This window comes from Theropithecus gelada, chromosome 7b (genome assembly GCF_003255815.1).
Source record: "Theropithecus gelada isolate Dixy chromosome 7b, Tgel_1.0, whole genome shotgun sequence".
NCBI classification, from domain to species: Eukaryota; Metazoa; Chordata; class Mammalia; order Primates; family Cercopithecidae; genus Theropithecus; species Theropithecus gelada.
Genome location: NC_037675.1, coordinates 51643157 through 51656995, shown reverse-complemented (window position 1 = coordinate 51656995; position 13839 = coordinate 51643157). Strand labels below are relative to the sequence as shown.

At 41.1% G+C, this 13839-nt stretch overlaps 1 protein-coding gene across 1 annotated transcript in view; it reads left to right on the top strand.

Annotated features, from left to right (window-relative positions):
- L2HGDH (L-2-hydroxyglutarate dehydrogenase) overlaps nt 1–13839 on the top strand; it is a 69072-nt gene that overhangs the window by 722 nt on the left and 54511 nt on the right. The window contains exons 2-3 of the mRNA XM_025392557.1: nt 9333–9448; nt 10192–10343. Coding sequence (XP_025248342.1) covers nt 9333–9448; nt 10192–10343 — 268 coding nt within the window. The remainder of the gene's footprint in view (nt 1–9332; nt 9449–10191; nt 10344–13839) is intronic.

Sequence of the window (13839 nt, the reverse complement as noted above, 5' to 3'; positions counted from 1 at the left end):
TCAAATATGCTGTTTATTAGCTGGCGTCTTTGGCGTTGCTTGGAAGATCTGAATAGTCTTAAATCAGTTCCTGGCACACCCCGCATAGAGTTTCCCCCATCGGAAGCAGCTCTTATGCTAATCAAAGCCCGCAGAATTCAGTGTCCTGTGATTTATAGTTTGGACGTGACTTTCGAAACCACTGTCTTTCTCTGCCCTCTGTAGAAGAAACAGTTTGTGTGAAGGCTGTAAGGCTTGGAGAGGTTTTGGCTATTTTGAGGACTAGAAGGTGGGCCATATGAGTGTGACTGAAGCTTAGTGGAAGACAGATGGTGTAGAATGACCCGGGAGAAGGACTACATCACAGCAAGGTTTTTATTTTATTTTAACCACACGTTAACTTTTATTCTAAGAGCCACGGGAAACTATTTAAAAGGGTTTTAAGAAGAGGCTACACTTTGGGAGGCCGAGGCGGGCGGATCGCCTGAGGTCAGAAGTTGGAGACCAGCCTAACCAACACGGCAAAACCCCGTCTCTACTAAAAATATTTAAAAAATTAGCCTGGCGTGTTGGTGGGCCCCTGTAATCCCAGTTACTCGGGAACCTTAGGCAGGAGAATCGCTCGAACGTGGGAGGCGGAGGTTGCAGTGAGTCGAGATCGCGCCATTGCATTCTAGCCTGGGCAACAGAGCGAGACTCTGTCCCGCAAAAAAAGAAAGAAAGAAAGAAGAGACTAGCGATTAAATGTTGATGTTGTAAAAGTTGACTGGCTGCTGCGTGTTGGTGGATGAGGGGAGTAGAGTGGGAGACCAGTAATAGTGATTGTGATTTTTTGTGGGGCATGTAGACAGTTCTTTTGGGAAGCTTTTCTTAAGGAAAGAAAAGTAGGGCTAGTGAAAGTTTTGTTTATACTTAAAATGTTTTTTAAAACAATTTTTGGAGTCAGGGTCTCACTCTGTTGCCAAGGCTGGTTTGCAGTGGCACAATCATAACGCAGCCTCCACCCTCTTGGGCTCAAGTGATCCTCCCGCCTCAGCCCCCCTCCCCAACTCTTCCTGCCCTCCAGAAGCTGGGACCACAGGCAGCTAATTATTTTCCTATTTTTTGTAGAGACGTCGCCCAAGCTGGTCTTGAACCCCTGACCTCAAGTGAACCTCCCTCTTCGGCCCCCCAAAGGGCTGACAGTACAGGTGTAAGCCACTGTGCCTGACCTATACTTTTATTTTGAAATAATTATAGATTCATTGGAAGTTGCAAAAATAGTACAGGCCAAGCATGGTGACTCAGGCCTGTAATCCCAGTGCTTTGGGAGGCTGAGGCAGGAGGATCACTTGAGCCCAGGAGTTTGAGACCAGCCTGGGCAAAATATGAGATCCCATCTCTACAAAATAAAAAATAAAATTAAATAAACAGTACAAAGAGATCCCATGTACCCTTAACCCCATTTACCCTAATGAAAACGTCTTATATAACTGTAGTACAATATCAAAACCAGGAAATTGATATTGGCAAAATCCATGGACATTGTTCAGCTTTCATCAGTTTTACATGTATTCGTGTGTGTGTGTGTGTGTGTGTGTGTGTGTGTAGTTCTATGCAGTTTAATCATATGTATTAATTTGTGTAACTACCACCTCAATTAAGATATGAAAATGTGGCCAGGCATGGTGGCTCAGGCCTATAATCCCAGCACTTTAGGAGGCCGAGTTGGGAGGATCGGTTGAGCCTGAGTTGGAGACTAGCCTGGGCAACAAAGGGAGACAGCAAAACCCCTGCTCTACACAAAAATTAAAAAATAATTAGCCAGGTGTGGTGGCTTGCTCCTGTAGTCCTTGTGGAGCTGAGGCAGGAGGATCACCTGAGCCCAGGAGGTTGAAGGTGTGGTGACCTATGGTTACACCACTGCAATGAAGCGTGGACAACAGAGCAAGACTCTCTTAAAAAAAAAAAAAAAAAAAGTGATATACACATATTCTGTTGCCACAAGGTTATCTGTTGTGTTACCTCTCTCTTTATATTCACACCTTCCTCTCCATTATTCCTAACTCTTGGCAACTGTGAATCTAATTTTTTTTTTTTTTTTTTTTTTTTTTTACACAGAGTCTCGCTCTGTCACCCAGGCTAGAGTGCAATGGCATGATCACGCCTCTTTGCAACCTCTGTCTCCTGGGTTGAAGTGATTCTCCTGCCTCAGCCTCCTGAGTAGCTGGGATTACAGGCATGTGCCACCACGCCCGGCTAATTTTGTATTTTGGGTAGAGATGGAGTTTCACCATGTTGGCCAGGCTGGTCTCAAAACTCACCTCAGGTGATCCATCCGCCTCAGCCTCCCAAAGTGTTAGGGTTATAGGCATGAGCCACTGCACCCTGCCTGAAATTTTTTATATCACCAAATATTTACTATAAAACTTTTAGAAAAAGGACAAAATCTTTGGACCTTGAGATGACATCAAAAGCGTGATCTCTAAAAGAAAAAAATGGACAAAATGGACTTCATCAAAATGAAAAACTTTTGCTCTGCAAAAGACTGTTAAGAGGATGAAAAAACTACCAAGAGATTGGGAAACAATACCAGCAACTGCATATCTCCCAAAGGACTATTACATAAAATACATAAAGAACTCTCAAAACAAGCCTTTGGAGACCGGCTTTTTTCGCACAGCATAATGTCCTTAAGATCCATCCAAGGTGTCGCCTGTATTGATAGCGGGTTTTGTTGAATAGAATTCCATGGTATGGATACATCACAGTTTGTTTAACCATTTAACATTAGTTGAAAAACATCTGAGCTGCTTCCAGTTTTTGGCTATTATGAATAAAGCTACTATGAACATTCATGTTCAGGCGTTTGTATGAACATAAGTTTTCTTTTTTTTTTTTTTTTTGAGACGGAGTCTCGCTCTGTCGCCCAGGCTGGAGTGTAGTGGCCGGATCTCTGCTCACTGCAAGCTCCGCCTCCCGGGTTCACGCCATTCTCCTGCCTCAGCCTCCCGAGTAGCTGGGACTATAGGCGCCCGCCACCGCACCCGGCTAGTTTTTTGTATTTTTTAGTAGAGACGGGGTTTCACCGTGTTAGCCAGGATGGTCTCGATCTCCTGACCTCGTGATCCGCCCACCTCGGCCTCCCAAAGTGCTGGGATTACAGGCTTGAGCCACCGCGCCCGGCCGAACATAAGTTTTCATTTCTCTAGAATAAATGCCCAAAATGCAGTTGCTGAGTCATGTAGTAAGTCCATGTTTAGTTTTTTTTTTTTTAAAGAAACTGCCATACTCTTTCAGAGTGGCTGTATTATTTTACATTCCCACCAGCTATGTGTGAGTAATCCAGTTTCCCTTCATTCTCACCAGCATTTGGGGTTATCACTTTTTAAATTTTAGCCATTCTGATAGAGATGTAGTGATATTGTGGTTTTTATTTACATTTCTCTGATGCAATGGTGTTTGAACAATGCAGTGACTAATGGTATTGAACATCTTTTCATGTGCTTCTTTGCCATCTGTGTATCTGTCTTGTTTGATGAAATCTTTGTTAATATCTGTTGCCCACTTTTTGTTTTTTTTTTTTTGGAGAAGGAGTTCCGCTCTTGTTGCCCAGGCTGGAGTGCAGTGGCGTGATCTCGGCTCACCACAACCTCTGCCTGCTGGATTCAAGCGATTTTCCTGCCTCAGCCTCCCGAGCAGCTGGGATTATAGGCATGCGCCACCATTCCTGGCTAATTTTGTATTTTTGGCAGAAATGGGGTTTCTCCATGTTGGCATGGCTGGTCTCAAACTCCCGACCTCAGGTGATCTGCCCGCTGTGGTCTCCCAAAGTACTGGGATTAAAGGCGTGAGCCATCGTGCCTGGCCTGCCTATTTTCTAAATGGCTTGTTTCGAGAGTTCTTTTATGTATGAGTCCTTTGGGAGATATGCAGTACCTAGTATTTTTTTCCCAATCTCTTAGTTTTTTTATCCTCTTAACAGAGTCCTTTGCAGAGCAAAAGTTTTACGTTTTAATAAAGTCCATTTTATCTATTTTTTTCTTTTATGGATCATGTTTTTGATGTCAACTCTAAGTTCCAAGATTTTGGCCTATTTTTTCCTGAAAATTTTAAAGTGAATATTTGGTGATATAAAAAATTTCGTGTTAATGTTTTTAACTATAATGGTAGTGTGTGTTTTTAGAGATGCCTTTTAGAAATAACATTGAAAGCCGGGCGCGGTGGCTCAAGCCTGTAATCCCAGCACTTTGGGAGGCCGAGACGGGCGGATCACGAGGTCAGGAGATCGAGACCATCCTGGCTGACACGGTGAAACCCCGTCTCTACTAAAAAATACGAAAACTTAGCCGGGCGATGTGGCGGGCGCCTGTAGTCCCAGCTACTCGGGAGGCTGAGGCAGGAGAATGGCGTAAACCCGGGAGGTGGAGCTTGCAGTGAGCTGAGATCCGGCCACTGCACTCCAGCCTGGGCGACAGAGCGAGACTCTGTCTCAAAAAAAAAAAAAAAAAAAAAAAAAATAACATTGAAATATTTACAGATGAAATAATGTGATGTTTAATATTTGCACCAAAATAGTATACTACAGGAGAGGATGAAATAGAGTTTAGAAGAAGCAAGATTTGCTGTGAGTTGATAATTAGTGAAGCTGGGTGATGTATATATGGGGCTTCATTGAACTATTTTGTCTAACTTTGTGTAGGTATGAACTTTTCCGTAAAAAGATTAAGAAAATTATCTGTTAAACCATTCATTGGGGTTAACTTGAGATTAAGTGAGTTGTAGAGAAAGATGTCCCTTTCAGCCTCCATGGTTAGCTTAGCCTGCAACTGTCCTCCAGTGTTCATCTATGACTGTTGTTCTGTTCATCTTTCTCCGTAGTGGATGCTTGGAGATTTGTGCTTTAGTTTGTGAAACATATTTCAATGATTTTGTGTCACTGGATAAAACAGTGATTCTTCAGATTTGAGGAGGGGGAGTGAAGGGTGGCACATGTAGTTGGAAAAAGCATATTCAGTATGATAGTTTTATGTTTGAAAATAAGAAGAGTTTATTGATGGTTGTAATATAATCTGCAAAAACAATATATTGGCTGGGAATCTGTACCAAGGTAATAATTCTAAGTGGAAGGTCTACCTCTCCAAAAGCTTTTGTGTTATAATTATCAAAAGGCAGCAAGGGGCCATGTGCAGTGGCTCATGCCTGTATTCCCAGCATTTGGGGAGGCCGAGGCAATTGGATCACCTGAGGTCAGGAGTTTGAGACCAGCCTGACCAACATGGTGAAACCTCGTCTCTACTAAAAATACAAAAACTACCCCAGCATGGTGGTGTTCACCTATAATCTCAGCTACTAGGGAGGCTGAGGCAGGAGAACCGCTTGAACCTGGAAGTGGGAAGTTGCAGTGAGCCGAGATCATGCCGCTCCACTCCAGTGTGGGCAACAGAGTGAGACCCTGACTCCAAAATTTTTTAAAACATTTTCAGTATAAACAAAACTTACGGCCGGGCGCGGTGGCTCAAGCCTGTAATCCCAGCACTTTGGGAGGCCGAGACGGGTGGATCACGAGGTCAGGAGATCGAGACCATCCTGGCTAACACGGTGAAACCCCGTCTCTACTAAAAAAAAATACAAAAAAATTAGCCGGGCGAGGTAGCGGGCGCCTGTAGTCCCAGCTACTCGGGAGGCTGAGGCAGGAGAATGGCGTGAACCCGGGAGGCGGAGCTTGCAGTGAGCCGAGATCGCGCCACTGCACTCCAGCCTGGGCGACAGAGCGAGACTCCGTCTCAAAAAAAAAAAAAAAAAAAAAACAACACTTACACTAGCCCTGCTTTTTCTTACCTTAAGAAAAGCTTCCCAAAAGAACTGTCTACATGACTCACAAGAAATTACAATCACTATTACTGGTCTCCCACTCTACTGCCCTCATCCACCAACACACAGCAGCCAGAGTCAACTTTTAGAACATCAACATTCAATCACTAGCCTCCGTCTAAAAAAAAAAAAAAAAAAAAAAAAAAAACCAAAAAACAAAAACAAAAAACCCAAAAAACAAAAGGCAGCAAGGATGAGAACATTATTATGGAAGTCAAAACCACCTGTGTAAGTGCCAAGGTTATGCTACCTTTTACAGAAAAGTGAGGCTTGAAGGCAAAGCAAAGTATCATAGTTGAACTTGAAAGTAAGAAACAAAAACAGTGTGAAAGTTGTCTCTCTTATACACACACTGCCATGTAATTGATGTAGATATCAACTTGATAAATTTAAAAAATACAGCCAGGTACGGTGGCTTATGCCTGTAATCCCAGCATTTTGGGAGGCCAAGGCGGGCGGATCACGAGGTCAAGAGATCAAGACCATCCTGGCCAACATGGTGAAACCCGTCTCTACTAAACATACAAAAATTAGCTGGGCCTGGTGGCGCACACCTGTAGTCCCAGCTACTCAGGAGGCTGAGGCAGGAGAATCACTTGAACCCAGGAGCTGGAGGTTGCAATGAGCCGAGATTATGCCACTGCACTCCAACCTGGTGACAGAGCCAGACTCCGTCTCATCAAAAAACAAAACAAAACAAAACAAAAGTCGGTCAAAACAGTCGGTCCTCGTTTTTGTGGGTTCTGCATCTACAGATTCAACCAACTATGGATCAAAATATTTGGAAAAAACTATAAAAAATAACACAATTTAAAATACAGTATAACAACTATTCACATAGCATTTACATGGTACTATGTACTATAAGTAATCCAGAGATGACTTAAAGTATATTGGAGAATGTGTGTAGATTATATGCAAATACTGTGCCATTTCATATAAAAGACTTGAACATATGTGGATTTCCCATGGTATCCATGGGAGTCCTGAAACCAATCCCTTGTGGGTATTGAGGGATGACTATGTATAAAATACGATTAAGTAATACACATACAAATATCTTAAGTATTTGTAAATGTTTTGAACACCTACGTTAGTGGAAGATTATAGAGGTTTTGAAAAATAAAAAGCCTATCTTAACAATAGTTATTCTTCTGGAATTCTTCAAAGCCAGGATATTTTAGAATCCATAAAACATCTGTTTATTGTGACAGTTATGTAAAGGGTCAATGGCTGTAAATCAGTGAAGTAACTCTAGTGGAATGTGAATGTAGTAGATAAAAGATACCTTTTATCTACTGAACTTATGTTTTTAAAAACCTGTTTAAAGGCTTGGACTTCCAAATACACTCTGATCATATTAGTAATTTTTTAGTTGACCACTGTAAGCATTTGCCAATAACTAGTATTAATGTAGTGGACCCAGAATCCCATTTTGCTTGTGCTGCTCTTTTTATACCCTCTCTTTTTAAATGAGGTGTCATTCACCATCCTTGACAACCATTTTATCCAATCTAAAGCTGCTGCAGGAGAACCACCTGCTGAGCGTCACCTGGAGGTTCTCCCTGTTTAAGTTATGAGGCTTATGCTCTGACCGAGGGAACTTTATCCACTTATGACCCCCAAATTAATTTAAGATGTAGGATTTGATTTATCAGGCTTACATGTTAGTTCCTAGTTGTCCAGGTATCTGTTTCTGGTTCCAGATATAGCCATAGATGTGGTAACAATTCTAATCAAATTTATGTGCTTTGCTAAGGATTTTGAAATTGAAACTTAGGTCACTTTTCAAAGAAAGGCCCTAATCTCTGAAATTTCCCTCTGTCTACTGTTCCTAGAAGATCCATATTTGTTGACCATCAGGTTAGTGTTAAAGGTAATCTTTTAAGCTTCTAATTGCAGAGTTATATAAATTATACATGCCTGTTCTAAATTTTGTAAATGGTTGTATAATCAGGGTTTGCCATGGCAAAGATTGTGGTTCCTAAGCCCATTTCTGGACCAATTACTGCCCCAAGGTTTATTTTCTCAGAGTTGTTTCCTTCTCAAAGAAAAACATGTAAAAATTCTTGCACACTAAAGTGTTAAAGCTTTAATGTGCTAACGCATTGTCAAGAATACTACATTGGAATTTTAAAAGGATAAGTAGTAGAAGCATGACTATGCTTAACACAAAGTATACTCATGCACTGCATAACAACGTTTTGGTCAACCACAGACTGCATGTACAATGGTGATACCAAAGATTATAATACCTGTTTTTTTCTGTACCTTTTTTTATATTTACACATTTTTAGATGCACAGATACTTACCATTGTGTTACAGTTGCCTGCAATATTCAATATAGTAACCTGCTGTACAGGCTTGTAGTCTAGGAGCAATAGGCTATACCATATAGCCTAGGTATACAGTAAGCTATATCATCTAGGTTTGTGTAAGTACATTCTGTGATGTTGCACAATGAAATCACCTAGCAATGCATTTCTTAGAACCTATCTCTATGGTTAAGCAATGCATGACTGCAGTCACTTATGTAACCAGCCTGGCTGCTGTGCTATGGAAATATAGAGCAGATTTGGCCACCAGCTATCCTGCCTGCCAGTAAGCTGTAGTTGATTACCCTGCTGACCAGCGATGTGTATAACTTTTGAGGGTTTTTTTTTTTAATGCGTATAACTTTCTTTTTTTTATTTTTTGAAACAGGGTCTGGCTCTGTCTCTCAGGCTGGAGTGCAGTGGCATGACCTCGGCTCATTGCAACCTCCGCCTCCCAGGTTCAAGCGATTCTCCAGCCTTAGCCTCCCGAGTAGTTGGGATTACAGGTGCCTGCCACCACACCCAGCTAATTTTTGTATTTTTAGTAAAGATGGGGTTCTACCATGTTGGCCAAGCTGGTCTTGAACTCCTAACCTCAAGTGATCCACCTGCCTTGGCCTCCCAAAGTGCTGGGATTACAGGCATGAGCCGTCACACCCAGCTTTGATTTGTATAACTTTTAAGGGTTTTTTTTTTTTTTTTTTTTTTAAATACATGTGAAACCAGATAGCACAGGGCCCAATACTTTTTTTTTTTTTTTTTTTTTTTTTTTTTTTTTGAGATGGTGACTTGCTCTCTCGCCAGGCTGGAGTGCAGTGGTGCAATCTCGGCTCACTACACCCTCCGCTTCCCAGGTTCAAGTGATTCTCCTGCCTCAGCCTCCCGAGTAACTGGGACTACAGGCGTGCGCCACCACGCCCAGCTAATTTTTGTATTTTTAGTAAAGTTGGGGTTTCACCATGTTGGCCAGGATGGTCTCGATCTCTTGACCTCGTGATCCACCAGCCTTGGCCTCCCAAAATGCTGGGATTACAAGCATGAGCCACCACGCCTGGCTGCCCAGTACATTTTAATGATTACAAATTAATAGTTTAATTGTCCATTGATGATGAAAATTATGCATGTGAAGTTTGGTGAGGTCTACTGTAAATATGCATTACTTTAAAGATGACTTTCTTTTGAAGCTCGTTTGATATAGTCATCGTTGGTGGCGGAATTGTGGGGCTTGCCTCTGCCAGAGCACTCATCCTGCGACATCCATCACTTTCTATTGGTGTTCTGGAAAAGGAGAAAGATTTAGGTATGTATATAATCAAAGTTGTTCTTTGGGCTTACTTGGGCATCTGCTTATTTTGTCTGTTCTGAATCTTTCATGCTGAATGTCAGTGTTAGTATCTTAGTTTGTGTTCTAAAAGCAGAGTGTGGGACAAGGACATGGCTATAGGTTATTTATTTGAGAGGTTAAAGCACAGTGTGGGACAAAGAGGACATGTTTATAGGTTATTTATTTGAGATGTTATCTGAGGAAACAGGAGTGAGGGGGTGAGGAAAGTAAGACAGGGAGGGAGGAAAAGACATGAGAACACATCAAGATTGCTGTGGTGAGCTCGATTCCACCAGAACCTCTGAGGAGCAGTATAATGTCTCCCAGGATTGTGCTCACGTATCCATCAGCTCCTGTCCCTATTGGTTGAGGATTGCTGCTGGTGATGTTGAGCACCCTGTGCCTTTCTCTAAAAAAGTTAGCAGAGGCCCCAAGGCAGAGTGCAAAGAGATGTAGTGGGCCCTTGAAGTGGTGTGCTGGTAATGAGAGGTAAGTTTGTGCACCAAAGTTGTAGTTGAAATCAAGAGACGGACTGGAGGGATGCGACATGGATACCAGGGATGACTGTGAGAAGAAGCTACCAGTTATCTGAACGAATTCAGGCAGAATTTTACATGATGTGGTCTCTAATAGCTTCAACTATTAGTTTGTTCTCTTACCTCTTATGTTTTGTATGAATCATGTACTTACTCTTATACCCTGTTTGTCTTGTTCTGTAGCTGTTCACCAGACTGGACATAACAGTGGTGTCATACATAGTGGAATTTATTATAAACCTGAGTCTCTGAAAGCCAAATTATGTGTACAAGGTGCAGCCCTTCTCTATGAATACTGTCAGCAAAAGGGAATTTCCTATAAGCAGTGTGGCAAGGTATGGCATTTTACCAGAGCCTTGACTGATTTCCAACTAGCGTTTTCTTAGTGATGTTTAGTATTACATTTTTTAAAAATGTGGTATTTTGTTTCTTTGTATCTATGTAATTTTTGAAATCTAATCTTAGGGAAGAACTAAAAAAAGATGGTGTGACTTTATGTAATTTTCTAAATAAAAGTTTTATTGACATATAATTTATGCACCATACATTTCGCCCTTTTAAAGTGCACAGATCAGTTTTTAGTATACTCACAGAGCTGAACAATCATCACCACTATCTAATTTTAGGCTTTTTCATCACCCCAAAAAGAAACCCCATATCCATTAACAGTCACTCCCCATTTCCACCTCCCCTGATGCTCTAGCAACCACTTTCTGTCTTTGTGGATTTGCCTATTCTGCACTTTTCATATAAATACCTTCATATGCTATGTGGTCTTTTGTGCTGACTTCTTTCACTTAGCATAATGTTGTCAAAGTTCATCCATGTTATAGCATGAATCAGTACTTCATGGCTTTTGTGGCTGAACAATATTCTATTGTATGGATATACCACGTTTTGTTTATTTGTTCATCAGTTGATAGACATGTGGATTGTTTCCACCTTTTGGCTGCTATGGATACTGCTGCTATGAACATTCATGTACAAGTTTTTGTGTGAACATATGTTTTCATTTATGTTGGGTATATACCTGGGAGTGGAATTGCTGGTTGTCAGGGTAACTCCATGTTTAACATTTTGAGGAACTGCCAAATGGTTTTCCAAAGCGCTGTACTATTTTACATTCCCACCAGTAATTAATTAGGATTCCAATTTTCCATGTCCTTGCCAACATCTATTTTGATTTGTCTTTTTTATTTTAGCCATCCTAGTGGAAGTTTTGATTTGCACTTCCCTAGGGATAATGATGTTGAGTGTCTTTTATTTCTTCCTTTTTAGAAAATAGTTCTATTTTCTAAATATTAGCCAGATACTGTGGCTAATGCCTGTAATCCCGGCACTTTGGAAGGCCAAGGCTGGAGGATCACTTGAGCCCAAGGGTTCGAGACCAACTCAGGCAACATAGTGAGACCCCATCTCTACAAAAAATTTAAAAAGTTATCCAGGTGCGATGGTGCACACCTATAGTCCCAGCTACTTGGGAGGCTGAGGTGGGAGGACTGCTTGAGCCTGGGAGATCGAGGCTGCAATGATCCATGATCATGCCACTGTATTTCAGCCTGGGGGACAGAGCGAGGCCTTGTCTCAAAAAAAAAAAAATTAAAATTATTACTTTTTAACTTTATTTCTTATTTAAAAGTTGAGACGGGATCTTTCTTTGTTCCCCAGGCTGGTCCCAAACTCCTGGCTTCAAGCACTCCTCCTGCCTTGGCCTCCTAAAGTGCTGGGATTACAGGTGTGAGCCACTGTGCCTGGCCTAAAATTATTTTTTAATTGACAAAAACTGTATATATTTATCATGTACAACATGTTGTTTTGAAGTATGTATACGTTGTGGGCCGGGCACGATAGCTCACGCCTGCCTGCAATCCCAGCACTTTGGGAGGCTGAGGCAGGTGGATCACATGAGGTCAGGAGTTTGCGACCAGCCTGGCCAACATGGTGAAACCCCATCTCTACTAAAAATATAAAAATTAGCCAGCTGTGGTAGCACACACCTGTCATGTCAGCTACTTGGGAGGCCGAAGCACGAGAATTGCTTGACCCTGGGAGGCAGAGGTTGCAGTGAGCCGAGACCTCACCACTGAATTCCAGCCTGGGCAACAGAGTGAGACTCTGTCTCAATAAGTATGTGTACATTGTGGAATGGCTAAATCAAGCTCACCAACATATGCATTACCTTTCATACTTATTTTTTTTTATGATGCAAAGACTTAAATCTACTCTCTGAGCAGTCTTCAAGAATATAATACGTTATTAACTACAGTCAACATTTTGCGTAAAAGATATCCTGAACTTACTCCCCTTACTTAACTGAAATGTTGTGTCCTTTAACAAGTATCTTTCCATACCACCCCTGCCTCCCTGCCACCCCCAGCCCCTGGTAACCACCATTCCACTCTCTACCTCTGTGAGTTCAACTTTTTGAGATTCTACATATAAATGAGATCATGCAGCATTTATCTTTCTGTGCTTGGTTTATTTCACCTAAGATAATGTCCTCCAGGTTCATCTCTGTTGTCATTTGTGGCATGGACCATTTGTGACAATAGAGATGAACATGGAGGATATTATCTTAAGTATTTCTCATTATCTTAAAGATTTTCTCCTTTTTTAAGGATGACTGGTATTTTGTTGTGTATCCGCCCAACCCGGCCTCCCACAGTGTTGGGATTACAGGCATGAGCCACCACGCCTGGCCTGATCATATGGTTTTTGTCCTTCATCTTGTTGATACGATGTGTCACATTGATTCATTTACATATGTTGAACCATCCTTGGCATCCCTGGGTTAAATCCCACTTGGTCATGATGAATGATCTTTTTAATGTGTTGTTGAATTTGGCTTGCTAATATTTTGTTAAGGATTTTTGTATAGTGTTCATCAGGGATATTGGCCTATAGTTTTCATTTTTTTGATGTGTCTTTGTCTGGTTTTGGTATTGGTACTACCAGCCTCATGGAATGTGTTTGGAAATATTTCCTCCTCTATTTTATGGAATAGTTTGAGTAGGGTTTGGTATTAGTTCTTCTTTAAATGTTTGGTAAAATTTAGCAGTGAAGCTATCAGGTTCTGGGCTTTTCTTTACTGGGAGACTTTTTATTATGGCTTCGCTCTTATTGCTTGTTATTGGTTTGTTCAGGTTTTGGATTTCTTCATGGTTCAATCTTGGTAGGTTGTATGTGTCCAGGAATTTATTCATTTCTTCTAAGTTTTCTAATTTATTGGCATATATATTTGGTCATAGTAGCCTTTAACAATTTTTTGAATTACTGTGGTATTGCTTGTAATATCTCCTTTTTCATCTCTGATTTTATGTATCTGGGTCTTCTCTTTTTCTTAGTCTGACTAAAGATTTGTCAATTCTATTTATCTTTTCAAAAAACCAACCTTTCATTAATCTTTTGTATTGTTTTCTTTGTTTCAATTTCATTTATTTCTGCTCTGATCTTCATTATTTCTTTCCTTCTACTAATTTTGCATTTGGTATGCTCTTGCTTTTCTAGTTTTTTTTAAGATGCATTGTTAGATTATATGAAGTTCTACTTTTTTGATGTAGGTGCTTATAGCTATAAACTTTCCTGTTAGTACGGCTTTTGCTGTTTCCCATAGGTTTTGGTATGTTGTGTTTCTGTTTTCATTTGTTTCATTTAGGAGCATATTGGTTTTGTTTGCTTGTTTATTTTTTTTAGATAGAGTCTCACTCTGTCTCCCAGGCTGGAATATAGTGGCACTATCACAGATCACTGGAGCCTTGACCTCCCAGGCTCAAACAGTCATCCCACCAGCCGGGCGTGGTGGCTCATGCCCATAATCCCAGCACTTTGGGA